At 37.6% G+C, this 16393-nt stretch overlaps 1 protein-coding gene across 3 annotated transcripts in view; it reads right to left on the reverse strand.

Annotated features, from left to right (window-relative positions):
• Positions 1–409: 409 nt before the first annotated feature.
• The window catches only part of AKAP6 (A-kinase anchoring protein 6), a 685039-nt gene continuing 669055 nt past the window's right edge, over positions 410–16393 (reverse strand). For all 3 annotated transcript variants that reach the window (XM_032242689.1, XM_032242690.1, XM_032242691.1), the window contains 2 exons: positions 8635–12060; positions 410–3648 (listed from right to left, as the gene is read on the reverse strand). In XM_032242689.1, coding sequence (XP_032098580.1) covers positions 8677–12060 — 3384 coding nt within the window. In that variant the 3' untranslated portion in view covers positions 410–3648; positions 8635–8676. The remainder of the gene's footprint in view (positions 3649–8634; positions 12061–16393) is intronic.

Genomic DNA, 16393 nt, shown 5'->3' on the forward strand with positions numbered 1-16393 from the left:
ATTAAGACCACTTTACTTTTTCTGATCCAATTAGATCCAGAGGATTTTATATACTGCTTTGCTCACTAGATTTTTAAAAATGTAGATCAATTTAATCAGAAACAAAGTAAATTAGATCATCATTTAATTTAGAGAAAAGTCATGATCACTCTATTCAAGGACACAAAAGGCACTTTCAGAAGAAAAACTGTAAACCTTTGGAAACAGATACCATGTGTTAGTTGCCTTTATATACTTAATGTCAAACATAGTGCCTCACATAGGCAGCCAATTAATGACTGTTTGCTAAATGGCTGAATAAATGAATAAACGGAGGGAGTGCCCTGCTTTATACGGAAACAGGTTGGGTTTGAATTTGATGTAAGGAGAAGATTCAAGATGACTTAGGCACTGGACTGGGCCACTGAAGGAAGTCGTGGATTCTTATTTATTTATTGGTTGAAATTTACAATAATAGAATAAACATATTTTGAATATATTTCTAGAGAAAACTTAGCACTTAAAGGTTCAGATACTTTTCTACATATATGATGATGAAGACAGTTCTTTAATTTCAAAAATTCTGTCTGTTAACATTCAGTCAGGTTGAAGCGGATCTGAAAACCATGACATATGAAGGGCAGCTGAGGGAATAGTGGTTGGGAGAGGATGAGTAACTGGTTTCAATTATCTTCAGGGTTGCCACGAGAAAGAGGGAGTAGAGATACTCTCGGCTGCTCCATAAGACAGAACTAGGACCAATGAGTAAAATGAAACGTAGGGTAGCAGGGTACTAGGTGGATTTTAGCAACCTAAGAAAGAACTTTCTAACAAAGAGATATGCCCAACAGTGGAACAGTCTGCCTTAACAGACAATGAGCCACTGTCACTGGAAGTGTGTAGGCTGAGTTGCTGCGATCGTTTTCTATGGGTAACTGGGGAGGTAGTGCCTACATGGGGTGGGAGATTGAGGCTATTTTTCCTCTTCCAACCTGAAAAGGCATTTGTTCAACAAACCTGAAAATCATTCTACAAATTTGGTGTTAATACTAAGCAGATAATTAACAAATACTTTCAATACCGCAAGGTCTTCTACGAGCATGTAACAAGTAAGTAGAACATCATTGACAGTTTGTTTTTTGAATGTTTTACCAGTAGATGTAGACTAGACATTAGTTACTAACCAAAGAAAATTTAGGTTGTCTCAGTATGTAAAATGATGCCATATCCCAACAGAGGTCCAGAATGCCCTTAGGAATTTCAAAGACTCTAGGATTTGTTCTTTCTCTACATCCTGGACCACTATACTTGTGTACTCTGTTATTGCAAACTGAGCTTATTTTCCCCAGCTGCCCCTAACTAGACAATTATCTCTAGTCTCCTTCCCCTATAATCCTCTTGAACACTGCAACTAGATGTCTACCTAAAACCACTTTTGAACAAATTACTATCTATTAAAAAGCCTAGAATAATTCATCCATTTAGAAATATGTATGGAAAAGATTAGAAGAGGCATAAATTACAAATAGTTATTAAAGTGGTAGAATTACAGATAAGCATCATTTAAATATTCTTGGTGTGGTACTAATGATAAATAAAATCAGGTACAAAACAGAGTCTACAAAGTGTCCCTATTACCTAGCATATTACATACAAAAGCTCCATGGTAACTTTTTAAAAGACCTTTCATTAAGTCCTCCCAATTTACTTTTTCTCCTATTACTCCTGCAATAAAGTTTCATGAATATTCCACGAACTTTCCACTCTCTCCAAGCCCTTTTTCATCCTCCTTGTCCCTCACTGCTGCTTCTCTCATTGTGCCTCTATCATTACATTTTCTCTCTTCCTCAGCTCTGCAACAAATACTTCATGTCATTTGTGTGTTCACTTGTACCTAATGTGGGAAAGCCTTCTGAGGGCAGGGCTTTGTCTCTTTGTTCAACATTGCATCTTCTGGATCTAGAACAGTGCCTTGCAGATAAAAAGTGTTTCTGAACTATCTGTTAAATGAATGATTGTCATTACTACATGAACCCACAACATTCTCTACCTTTGAAATTCAATATATATTATCTATTGTGATTTTATATTGTGTTGTACTTTTTTCTAGTTATGTCCATGTTTTAGTGTCAAAATAAAGAGATAGATGTCACCATGTCACCTAATATAATCCTTTAATTCAATAAATTTTTATTGAATACCTACTGTGTCAGGCACTTAAGTAGGTGTTACGATAGAAATTTAAAACTGCATTTAACAGAAATCAGTAAAGGCCAAATGGAACACTTCTTTGCTAATTTCTTTTACACATATAAATATACTTGAAATCTATAAATAATAGTCAACTTTTCTACCATCTTTCTTTTCTACCAACTTTCTATCAAACTCATTCAAAATAAATATTTAAAATAAATTAAGACAGAGTATCCTGATATCCAACATCAAATCATTAATGATAAGTAGAAATAAAAAATCTAGTATAAATTTTTATTGGTTTAGGGGAACTGACATTTAATTATTTGCTGTTCCAAGATCTATATAGTGACCAGAAAGATCTTGAAAACTGAAGGCTTTATGTCTAGTCTCTAGTTTAGGTAATGTTAAGCCTCTTAAGCAATATGAATATTTTTGGAAGCTGCTACATGCTATACTTTTTCAGAACCAGATGCAACAATTTGGTAAAGAACACAGTAGAAGAGATCACTAATTTTCCTTTTCCCCCAATAATCTGTGTTTATTATGCCAATTTTAATTACCATGCAATCTAATGGATTTAAGGCTTATATTTTCCACACCACTAGACATCACAAACATGAAAGCATTTTATACTGTCATTATACATCAATGTTTGTACTTGGTTATACATATATACAGAAATTATTCACACATCTTAACCTTGCTATTTCCTCCTTTCAAACCAACATAATTTTACCATGAAAGCAGCTTTTTAATAAATGGTATAAGAAATACAGCAAGGCACACTTTTTAAAAAAACTTTCCCATTACCACCTCAAGAAGCATAAAAAATGAAAATGTTGTACATAATTCAATAGTAGTATGTCACCAGTTTATAATATACAACACCATATTGTTGTTTCTTGAAGTGCTGCATAGATTATTTTTTAAATGAAATAAATAAAATGGCGCTTTTAATAGTTGCTTAATTTTGAAAGAAGGACCAGTGTTTCTTCTCTATGCTGCAATCAATTCAAATGTTGGCTTTTTAGGTAAAACACTTTCAATAAACACAGTCATCATACCATTAAAAAACTCCAGATTGAAACATGAAATTGGTCAAGTACTGCTGGGGGTCATTCTAGACAGGAGAATTTAATGGACCACCAGTTGGTAAACTGCAGAACTTTAAAGAGTGAAAGAGAGGGGAGGAGGCAACAGAAAAGTCTAGCTGGAGAGAGAGGGTTGGTAGAGGTAGCTTGGGACAGGAATCCATGGGAGAATAAGCAGCTTTGCTGAACTTCAAAGACGATCACCTAAAGAGAACCAGTGCACACATTCAGATCACAAGGCTCGTGTGGAGAAAACACATTTGGAAGGAAGATTCATCTTGGGAGAAGTCAACGTAATAAACGGCAGTGACAAACATGACGGAACCAGAGACCAGCCCAGGGCGGGAGGATGAGGCCACCCCTGAGTTGCAGCCAGGCGTATCTACAAGAAACAAAAAAGTGACAAGAAAAGGTTTCAGAAATGTCTCATTAGCAAAACCAACCCCTTTGAGGAACCATTGAAGGCTGCAATTGTGGGACTACTTGCTAATGTTCTGAAATAAAAAATACATAAAATATAAATAATAATTGTAATAGCCCAAGCTTCATACTACTGACCAAAAAAGTCTCAGTGTAGATGTGAAAAATATATTGATTTTTTTAAAAAAGATGTGGTTTCAAAGAAAACAAGCAAAATAATCAAGTTTGACCTTTCCTCTGGATCTCATCCACTATTTTGCCTGTGAACTCAGTTTTGAACATCAAAATAGCTTCAAACTAATATGAAAATGTGAGGCTGCTGATATCAAGTGATGTGGCAAAGTATTTACAATGTACAATGATTCCACAGACTGGGAACTGATAGGCTCTCAGGCTTAACCCTTCCAGCAGTGATTTTATGTATGATATCGAACAATTCCAGTATTGTATAGTGGTGAAATATTCATAACATTGTGATTATCCGTAGTGTTTCAGCCCATATAAAGATATTAACTGGGGCTTCTAGCTCCAATAGTAATGCAATTCATTTAAGGTACATACAGCATTGTGGAAATGAGATGGATTCAATTATATTTGTATATCTCATGGCTTTGTTATAAATTTGCTCCAAACTCTATCTGTTCTGCCTATTTCTAAATGGCTAAAAGCCACTGGTCAAATGTGAGGAACACCTAAATTCCAATTTAGGCAATGCAGGCTGCAAGTATTGTAACTACCCTGACTAGCTCTCAAAGAAAGCCAGCTTTTGCTTGTCTGGGCTTAAACTGAGTTCTGACATCTGATGTCAGGTTGTTTTACTGCCCTTCAAGAACCAAATATTCTCTTTATTTTTGTCTCTGTTTTTCCACAATCTTTAAACATGTGTAAGATCCAGAAAAACCTGTTATTAACAAAAAGTGGTTTGGCTGGAGCCACGGGAAGGAAAGAAGAAAAATTAGATAAAAAACAGGGGGAGACAGACAGAAACAGATGGGACAAAATTTGGTATAGTAAAATAATGCAGTAACACAAGAAAGCCTTGTGCATTGTTCAAATGCTGAGGACATGACTCATTTGAAATCTGGCCACAGAGTAGGGAATCCTTAGGTGAGGCAAATCTGGTCTTACTAAATGCTGGCATTTAAATTCTTTCTGGATAATCAATTCTTTCAACTTGGCCCACTTGGAAATGGGCAGGCCAGATTGGCTGAGCACAGATCTGGGGTGTGTGTGTGTGTGTGTGTGTGTGTGTGTGTGTGTGTTTGATAGACAATGCCCAATAACATCTTTGTTATTTCGCATAGCAGGGCTAGTTATTCAGAAGTGCCAGATAATTTAAAGACACTTCACATCCAGCAAAACCTTGGTTTATGAAAGTGATTTTAAAGGTAAGTTTGATAAGATTATACCTGTATTTTCTAGTGAAAAATTAATACACAATCACCAAAGGCAGTTTCTTAAACTTGATTGATCAGCTTTGGAAAATATCAAGTACTTGATGTTAATCCAATTAACAGAACGGGAATTGTGCTGTCTGCATGAGAAATGTTTTCTCTTACAACTTTCTCAGTTTGTAAAATCTGAGCAGCAGCATTTAAAACTCTTTATGGGTATACTTGAACATTCACAAATACAAGTAATTGCCTAAAAACTAAAATCTACTGGCCATCAACTATCACATTTACAAACCAATAAAGTAGAAAAGGCAATAAAGCTAAAAATTTCCAAAGGAAATATCTGCACTGTAAGTAAATACAGCTCCTCATCCCACCCCCAGAACACCACACTCATATACATACACATAGTAAAACAAAACTCCAAACCACCAGGGCAGACCAAAAGGAAAAGGAAAAGCACACACTGGCCGCATGTGATGAGTTAAATTTTTATACCACGGGATTTATTCAGCCTGAAGTTTAGGGTTAAACCATTCATCAAAGATCAGAGGCTTATGATGAGGATTATGAAGAAATAACTGTCAGAATACAGCAAAAAGATTAGTGCAAAGTGCATCTCTTAGGCAGGTCCTAGGAGGCACTCCAGACACACATTATGTGCTTCCTCCAAATTAGGCAGAAAGATCTGGATCTATCCAGTTACCTTTCCTTTGATGTGATTTGCTGTAACTGACCTCTCTATTTTTATAGAAACATGACACATAAATGCAAATAGTGAAAAGCACAGCAGTATGCCTGGAAATCAGTGCAAATGCAAACTATTAGATCACGTTAAAATTTCTCAAGCAGTTTCAGTGGGTTTCTAATTAGAACACAGTAAATAAAAAACCTCTGAATATCTGAAAAACATTTTTTGTTACTATTGTAGACTATCTGCTATTCTAAGTTATAGCTCTTCTGGATGGCATTATAAACATTTCATAATCTGAAAACTTTTTTCTGGGGGGGGGGAACCAGCAAATGGAATTTGTTGAATTTTACTGTCCTGATAAAAAGAGCATCACAACTGATGGTTTACAAATGACTTTAAAAACCACAGCTTTTTCTTTTTTTCTGAGCTTGTAGAAAGAACAATGACAATTAAGCTCTTATAGACATGAAACCTCATATTTACCAAGAAATTTTGCTATATATTTTTGACATTAAATACTGAAGGCATATCAACATTTTGAGATTAAATAACTTGCCCTGGTTGACAGTATTTTAACAACATGTGGCCATTTATAACCAGTTATCCAATGCTAACGTCTGGTGAAAAATTTCAGGCATCCAGATGTTTCGTCCACATGATACTCAAAGAAACCCTGAATAGGACCAATAAATATGGCTATTTAAATGGCTCTAGGCCTATAACAAGTCACTTGGGGGCGATGTGAGTTCTGCAGAAGTAGAATCTGGCTGCTTCTCCCTTTCCCCAATATAAGGCCAGGCATCACCAGGGCTTAACAAAAAATACTGCTGACTGGCAGGCGGGCTGGCTGCTAGTTTTACACTGTCCCTGCTTGTAAAATGTGAGGGTTACACAGATCCATCAATGCATTCACTTCCTCCAAGTCTAAAGATGGAATTGCTCATCATTTACATTTCATTTCAATTCTACATCTATGTAAGAGAGAGAAGAAATTCCCAGAGGATCAAAAAAGGGAGAGTGCATCGCAAAGGCTTCTCCAGTGCCAGAGCTTCTGGAGCTCCAGATCTCAGCATGACTGGTGACTTGAGGGTCACAGTCACATGATGTCATGCTCAGAATGGTGTTGCTTTCAAGCCTTTATCTCCTTTCAGAAAACAAAATCAGCCAGGCTCTACCAGCCCTTCTGCAGAGGTTGGCAGAGCCAGCAGTACAATCGGTTCTAATAGAACTTGTTTTGAAGCAGCGTATGGAATTGCAGTTACCCTCCCTTAATGGTCAGTTTTACTGCATACTGATGGAGAATGTGATTATAGGGTGGACATGTTTCACAGAAAATACATTTCTCTCTCTCCTACTTTTGTTCTCACTTGCAGCCAATTGTAAATAGAGTCTGAAATGCAGAAAATTAGTTGAGCTATATTAGCAACTGGGATGCCTTTCTTCAGTTTTGCATACTGAGTTTATTTTTAGGGATATATGGTATAGATGGCCCCCCTTAGTTCTCATTTCTAGCAGCTCTAAACAGAATCACACATTTTAATAAGCTTAGGGCACAGGTGTTGCATGAAAAAAAAATGATGTTTGCCATTCATCTTTCAAATTAAATAATGTGTTTTTAAATAGTAACTTTTTTCATAATACATTATGGGAACAACATTTATCTGTCACATTTTAAAAGATGTATTTGTAATAAATGTAAATTACTTTTAGAAAATCAGTAATTAGGCTCATCAAAAAATAAACAATCTGCCACAAAAAAGATAATCTTTAGCATAGTTAAGTATAATAACTGTTATTTGAATAAGTTAACAAATTAGGGTAGATTGCTTCTGTAATTCATTTCCTATAGCAGGAGTTTAGGTGACGGCGTTAAGCTTCTGGAGGGGGGGTGGAGGTGGCATTAGGCACCTCATACTTGAGTGAAATATGACTCTCACATTTGAAAGCTCAAATTTCCTTCTTTAAACTTGATTGAGAAAGCATATTCATCACTGGTGCTTAGAAATGGGAAATAACAGAATCTTTGTGTCACTTTTAGAGATACATCATCATCTTGGAATTATCGATCAATAGCTGTCTTATTAAATATGAAGAGTGGAATGACTTTCTTAAAAAAGTTGATGGAAATCAGCCTGTCACCTTCAGGCAAAATTCAAAAATTCTGTTTTTATCAAAACGCCATTAACTTGTCATGTATTCTCTCTGCATTTGCTTTCTGCGCCTGTTCTCAATCTGTGTGTGGATAAATAAGAACCTCTTCTTTAGCACCAACTTTCCCCTCCTGTTTGAATCCTTAGACATGGCCATGATTAGCAGTTGTGACAGCACAGCCTTTCACTGGGGAAGCAAATGTGATGATAGTTACATTAGACAGAAGCATAAAAGGCAGGCCCAAATCAGGAGATGCAGCCTTTAGCCTAATCATTGTTCATCTCCAGGCACTGAAGAGAATGGACAGCTCTCTGTGCAGAAAACTGAAGTGGAGAGTATTGTTATTGTGCATGCATTTTGATCATGGAGTATAACTGCAATCTGGATAACCTTTTTATTCTCCCTCAATGGAAGAATTTGATGCCTTAAATTGTTCAACTATTTCCTCAAATTTTGTATTCTTGCCAAAATGATGTAATAAAGATAATGTCACTAAGAACGTCAATGTTCCCTGTTTTTATTTATTTATTTATTTGTATTCTGCTTCACAGTTACTTTCATTGTTGGGGGCATTTCTTTTACCTAAATGTCTTATTCAGATAACTATCTGCCATGATTGGTCATTCTCACTAGCTTTTTCTCCTACCATGGTTTTGTTGACCTGAACTTAATATTTTAAAGACATATATGGTGGAAGGACTATACATACCTTTTAGTGAGATGATTTTCATGCTTGGGGAGGGGGTACATTCTACCTATGCATATTTCTATGTCGTTCTTCACAACGGTTTACAAGATTTTCTTCACAGGTTAAAGTTTTGGGGCTGGGATGCAATGCAGCCTTGTCTGTTGGCTGATTTTCCTTCAATGAGAGGTCTTGAACTTTAGATTTGGCTGATGCAGCACAATGCTCTTCTGGCATTCCAGATTCACCTGGCTTTCCTGAACTTTCCTTTTCACTGTCAAGCCTTGAAGGAGTAAATTCTAAGTTTTCTGCACAGCCATTGGAAGTTTGGAGTAAACCATTCATTTCCTTTCCAACCTCAGCTCCTTTCTGAGGGGAAGAACTTGAAAGAGCCACTGTATCTGTATCATCAGCTACAAGAGAACTATCACTGAACTCGGAAGAACAGGCTGTTGCCTGTAGTGGCACTGCAGCTTCACTGGGAACTGCAGATTCATTTGGAGGAGCACTAGAGAAGCAAGGCTCCTCTCCATCAGAGTCATCCTCAACACAGGCCTCAAAGAAGCATTCAATGTCTTCCTTGTCATCTAAGCCCGAGTCAGTAGTGTCTAGTGGCAATGGAGTGCTGCTTTTCTCTTCTATGTAATTAGTGACCTCCCCACAATCACTGTCATGAGATGAGAGAGATAAGTACGAATAAAAGTCCCCTTTTCTCAGCTGGATGGGCCGGTGAGAATGTTCCAACACTTTCTCCTTGATTTGAGTTAATGAAGTAGGAGCAGCCACCTCGTTTTCAGGTTGAGATTTACTTTTTAGGGCTGTTGAAGCCATGTCAATGATTTCCTTAACAAAGTTGTGTACTGAACAATCTTCGGCATCTTTTTGATGGAAAACATCTGGCTCACAGTTGCAACAGGAAATGTCGCTAATAGAAGCATTTTCCTCTGTTCTGTTTTGTTCAAGTGCTAGGCAACAACCAGCAGATTTTCCAGCCATACTCAGTGCATCATCAGATGATTTCAGTGCATCAGAGTCTTGTTTGTTGTTAACCCTGGTTTCTAAAGCCAGTTCTGAGCAAGACTTCTCAGTGGGAGTAGAAGCAGTGCTTTGATTTTCAAAATGGTGGTGATTTGGGCATTTCTTTGGAAGATGTCTAACAGCTTGGGAAACAAACTCCTTGCCAGCAATATTTGAATCATCTGAACTATCCACAAATGCTTTACACTTACAATGCTCACTCCCTGAAATCTCTTTCCCATTTGAACCAAGATTTTTTGATACCTTTGAAATTCCGTTGGGTTTGTCCTTTTGCCTTTCTGGCATTTCTGGAATACTTTCAATATTGCCATTTTCCATGTCAGCCACATATGGATCTTTATTAACTTTGAAAATAGTTTTCTTATTTTCACCCTTTGTCCCGAACTCACGGGTAAGAGATGAATTCTTGCCATTTCCATTATTTTCAGAGGCACGTTTTACAGAGCCATTTAGAAGAGCCTCAATGTTCAGGGTATCAGAAGGATTGGTCATCTCACTGCTACTAACATCTTTACTGCCCTTCATCTCATCACTGACACTGCACCTTTTCTTATCTCTTGTCAAAGACACTTTTGGCCTAATCCAGGTCTGTAACTCATTCTTTATATAGTCCAGCCCTGACATCAAGTTGCAGTCTTCATAAATTTCATCATCTGTTGCAATACTGGAGTCATCATCCTCATCTTTGATGCACAGCTCTTCTTCAGTCAAGGTAAGAGTAGAGCTGGAGAGCAGGTCGCTGTCATCTTCATCATCAGTGCAAGCAGAGGTGCAAGAGACATTAACAATCATGCTGACATTGACATCACTTTCATCAGCCACTGAACGAGTCAGACGCTTCCTGAATGATGCATTCGATTCCGGGATCTTGTTCTTGTGTAACACAATATCCTCTGAGCAAAGAGAGAGCTCGTCACTGCTGCTAAGTTCTGTTAGAGATGCCGCAGAGTCTTCATTGATAGAAGATGCTATGTCCAATGACATCTGGCCAGTAAAGGACATCTTTTGGGAACTGCTTTGAAGAGTGATATCAGAAACACTTCGCTTTATCTTTTGCTCTGAGGGGCTCTGGATATTCTCCAAACGATTCAGGAGATCTAATGTTCTTTTACTTAGTTCACCAACTGAGCCACTGCTCACGCTTATATCCCCAGAGCTGTGACAGCTAAAAAGATCTTCATTGCTTTTATAGGATGTCAACCAACTTTCTAAAGAAGTACTTCGCTGGAGGCTGTCACTGCCATTTTTAAGGATGCCCAATCCAAATAAATCACCCCCTGGAGAAAGGGACTCAATAGATGAACTATGAGATAAAAGAGAGAGCTGTTTGGCATTCTGCATGCCAGTGTATGTCTTTTCTATATTGCCACTTTTATATGAAATGTGATCCATTTCATGAGATGCACTTGCCAAAATCCTTTCATGTGGAGGTACATCTGGTTGTAACTCTGTAGTCTGATGTTTAGATTTGCAAGATTTTCTATCAAAATAAAAACCACGAAGCAGGGGATCCTCCACATGTGCTTTTTCGCTTTGTGACTGTTTCATTATCATTGGTAATTTGAGTTTTGAGCCTTGGAGGTACGAGTAATCATAAAATGTAAACACATCATGTTTTCCTTGTAATTCTTCTCCCAAACAATCAGGGGTATGTTTGGTAACACTGTTTAAATCTCCAACTTTTCCATTTACACAACCCACTGGTAAAATGGACAACTGAGAGCTATTTGGAAGCTTAATGCATTCCTCCTCATCTTTAAATTTTTCCTTTAACACGTTAACTGCATCTCCCATTTGTGGGTCCAGATGTTCAGTTTCAAGGTTACTTGGGGACCCATCCACTGCACTCAGCAAGCACATTTCAGAGTTGGTAGTGGTTTCTGTGTCTCCTTCACTGACAATTCCACTCTCACTGCCTGAATTCTGGCTCATGTCTCCTCCATGACATGTATTATAGGGCTTTACCAAATTGGAACCCCCTAGAAGATCTGGCAAAGATTTGGTAGATGAAAATGAAGAGTCTTTACTGAGACTCTTAGTTAAAACATTTGGCTGTGTCATGCCAGTGACCTTTGGATTGTTTTTCAGAAATGGCATGTGGTTATCCTCATAGAGTTCAACATTGTGGAGGCTGTACACCTGATAAATGTGTGGACTAGAGGGGGCAGTAATATTTGAGGCATACTGAGATCCTCCATGGTAATCAGCCTCCTGGTCATAACCAGGGTCCTCATTACTTGTCTCTCCAAGCTTCAAGGAAGGGATGACAGGTTGGGGTTCTTGATCAAGGTCATTTGATTCTTCATTCAAACTAATTAACTTGTTACTTATATCTGTTTCATCCCATTCCAGGGCATCCTCACTCATCCCATTTAGGTCCATCAAGCCAGGATCAATCACATTCAAAGACTCCTGTGTGAGAGAAAGAAAAAAAAAAGGAGAAGAATTAGGGAACACAAGCATGAAAATTTTATCCATTGAAAATCTCTTGGAAGAGTCAGGAAAGAAAACTGCCCCAAGTATGGACTTGAAAGATAGCCTAATTATTAACTCTGTTCCTCTCTGGAATAACACCCAAAAATTATTGAAATAGGTTTTTCTATCAATAGTAATTTGTTACTGAAGGCAATAACAGAGATTAAAATGTAAGATTATTATTGTCAAACAGTAATTTATGGAATTAGCCATTTCCTATTGATTCATCTACAGTTTTAATCTTGGATACAGTGAAGATGAAACTATCAGGTAAATGAAGGTAAAAAGAATATAGCCTATGACATCTCCTAAGGTATATTTGCACTGATAGTATTTTAGTTCTGGAGCCCATAGTAGAATTCTATCTGCAGCCACACATGGCAAACTCCTTCTTGCCTCCATTCCTGGGTTCTCCATTTTAAGCAGCTTTTGCCTAGAAACTTAAAATAGAGTTGTAGCCACCATGTAGAGCATTTCATGGGCCAGAGGCACATGACTGTGTACCCCTTCCTCTGTGTTCTGTTTAGGGATCTGTCTTTTCAGATCGTGGCCCTGCTCCCAATCAGATATAAAATTAGCAACACTTGTCTGGTTTCTTCACCTGTATCTTCCTAGACCCTGAGTGCTCCAGGGCAATTTCTTAGTCAAAGTTCTCTCAGCCCCTTTCTTTTCCAATCTCTCTTCGTGACGGAGATTTCACTTTGGTCCTTGTTCATTTGGCTCACTACTGTTAGTCCTGCCCCCATTTCTTATAGACAGGAGCCTCTCACTCCAGCCCACATCGCCCCAGAATAACTATCTGAAGACGTTCCTAATCACCCCACGATGAAGTAGTCCATATTCCTTTATGCTGCTCTCTGCCTCCTGCCCACTGGGACCCTTGATGTTTCCTTGGACTTCTTGGCTCTGCCTCTGTTTAGATAGAGCTTGACATATTCTGGGACACAGTAGCTGACTGGGCTCCTGGACTCTGTTCAGATTACTTCACTGCCCTTACTTGCTCTCCAGCTGTTTGAATTCATGCTAGAGCCAAGAAAAGTGTCATATATACATATAGTAGGCCTTGATAGGCTCACCTACAGACAGAAACACAAACAGAGCTTCTAGTTCAGCTTATGTTTATGCAGGGTAGCCAAGCGGATGAGCATGGCACTAGAGCTAGCAGACTGGTTGAAGGGCTGACTTTGCAGATTACCATATACATGACCTTGGGCAAGTTGCTTAACCTTTCTGAGCACCAGTCTTATTACCTGTAAAATGGGGATGGCACTACCAATTTTTCAAGATCATTCCGAGTATTAAATAAGCTAGTGCCTGTGAAGTGCTGAGGAGGCAGGCAGTTTTCTGTGGCTATAATTGTTTTTTTTTTGACACAGGGTCTCACTCTGTCACTCAGGCTAGAGTACAGTAGTGTGGTCATGCCTCACTGAAGTCTCAACCTCCCCGGCTCAAACAATCCTCCCACCTTAGCCTCCCAAGAAGCTGGGACTACAGGCGTGTGCCACCACAGCTAGGTAATTTTTTATTCTTTGTAGAGATAGGGTCTCACTATGCTGCCCAGGCTGGTCTTGAACTCCTGGATCCTCCCACCTTGGCCTTCCAAAGTGCTGGGATTACAGGTGTAAGCCACCACATCCAGCCAGTAGCTATAATTCTTAATACATGTAGAATTGCTCTAGTGTGGTCTTAAGTCAATTCATAAAGGGTTTTCTCTGCCTGCTTCATTCTCTCCTTTACATCATACCTTTCAATTTGCTATTAAAACCACAAAGGATTCATGACATGATAGAAAGAGTAGAAAGAGAGAGGTATCACACAGCATAACAAGAGGCCAGCATATTTCTATTACAAGTCAGAATTATTTTAACTGTCTGGTTGAAAAACAGACCATGATGGTTTTATTCTTCAGTAGTGGGGGAATAGCTTCACCTGCAGCATATTAGCAAAACTTTCCTAAGAAGCCCTCAATCCTTACTGAAACTAATAGTTAAAGGGTACCACACAAATACATTAAGTATAAAATACCCATTAGCACTTTATTATATACGATATGTAAGATATTATCTGTATAGCCTACTTAAGAGTCCAGTTATAAGGTAAACATTAATTAAGGGATATTTTTTTAATTTTCTAAGAGAAATTTTCCCCGCTGCCAATGTTATAGCAGTTAATCTAGTACACGAGCAGTCACCACAGTTGCTTAGGTATGGAGTACATTCGATGTGATGAATTTTTATTAGAATTTCTGTTTATTCTTTGCTTGCTGATAAAGGAAGTACTAATGACCGGTTAGTATGGCTAATGAATGTTAAAATCTTCAGCTGTAGGAACAATCAATCAGTCTAATCAAATAGTATATTAATTTCAAATACTATCTTGGCTGACACTGTACTCTGAGACTGCTAATAAATAATTGAATTAGTCTTTCAAAGGAGCTTTTTTTGTAACTCTGGTTGACTTTAACATTTAGCAGCACAGATTTTCCACAAGGATCCCAAACCTAGGAGCTCACATGGATATGTGGGAATTGTGCCATCTGGATGGGCTGGGAGCTCAGCCCAAGTGATGCCTGCAATTCAGACTCATCTTCCATGACACAGTCATTTTCTGACCAAATGCTGCCTTTATGGCTTTACAAATTCAAGTCTAAAAAACTGTAAAACTTATAGCAGCATCTAAAGAAAAAAAATCCTTTGCTCAATGAAGTACAGTTGACTTTCCACCTTCATGGGTTCCGAATTCATGAATTCAACCAACTGCAGATCAAATATATTTGTAAAAAAAAAACTTCCACAGTTATAAAAAGAAAAACTTAAATTTGCCCTGTTTCAAGTGATGTGTAGCCACTGTATTTAACTACTATAAGTGATCTAGAGATGATTTAAAGTAAAGAGAGAGGATGACCATAGGTTATATGCAAATAATAAACCATTTTATATCAGGGACGTGGGCATCTGAGGATTCTGGTATCTGTGTGTGTGTGGTGGGGTGGGACATTGACCAACAGCCGTAGCTGGAGTGGAAAATTTCCATAGGAAAAGATTAAACTTTTGGATGTAATATTGTTGTTTTCTTAGCTCTCTCCTCTTATAAACCTCTTATATTTATTGTGATTTCTGAAAATTTTTTAAAATGTCAATTCCAGGAAATATCTGACAGGATCCATTAGAAAATCATTCACTTTAGACTTTATATTTTTTCATATAAAAAACGCTACTCACTCTGACCTCACTCACTCCCTTCCTGTTATGGATTAAATTCTGTCATTATTTTCAATAAAATCTCCATTTCCTCAGGATTTAACCTCAACCATAAAATATACCCCTGGGGCAAAAAAGTGGGAAAATTTTCCAAGAAAGACATTAGAATATTTATATAACTAAAAAAGTTCTCTTTGGAAGAAAAGATTTGCATATACAAAGATGTAACTGATGCGAAAATTATTTGGTTGAATGTTCTCTTTGATGATAGCCCAACATAGCCAATAATGCTCAAGCTAATCAAACGTTTGTTTGTGTTGTTTTCCTAGAGGAGCTATTTGGTACTTTTTTTTTAAAAAAGGTAGAATGTTCCTGTCTTTGATATAGTGTTAAATCTAAATGAATTTAGACAAAATCTAACAGTACTTGAATGAAACCAAATGGATAAGTAGCAGTAAATGAGGTTCCAAAAGAGAGCCTGTAATTCCAGAAATAATTGTGAATTAATTCATGCAAGGGTCTTTTATTCATAACTTGCTGCATGGGTACAGAATGCTAACCCAAAGCAGGCACTGTATAAAAAATCACACACACACACACACACACACACACACACAGACACACACCCCTATTCAGATCTGCTCAAGAAACAAATGGAGTTAATTAATGCTAGTTTATTATTTTTATTCTTGAAAGCATTATTTATATTAGCACTGTACAGAGAAAGTAATAACAGTGGCTAGAGAAACGTTGATGATGATGATGATGATGATGATGAAAAAGAAGAAAGAACCAAGGTTCCAACTGTGGCAAGTAATACACATCTCAATTAACACCCTCTGCATGTGTGTGGCTTTAACCAAGTTAGGTCTCCCATGATTGCACTTCGATTTTCTTAAAGTTTTCGCTTAAATGGTGGGTGTGTGTAAAAGATGAGAAACACTTTATTAGCTAAAGAGTAAAGATAAAGGAACTTGAACATCTACAAAATGATAACCTAATAGAGAACTGATATAGCTACCTCTGGATACCTTTAATTCCCTTTAAAAAGTTGCATCTTTTGAAAGATC

The sequence above is a fragment of the Sapajus apella genome, unplaced genomic scaffold (assembly GCF_009761245.1).
Source record: "Sapajus apella isolate SASKATOON/1434 unplaced genomic scaffold, GSC_monkey_1.0 scaffold50, whole genome shotgun sequence".
In the NCBI taxonomy this organism is placed as follows: Eukaryota; Metazoa; Chordata; class Mammalia; order Primates; family Cebidae; genus Sapajus; species Sapajus apella.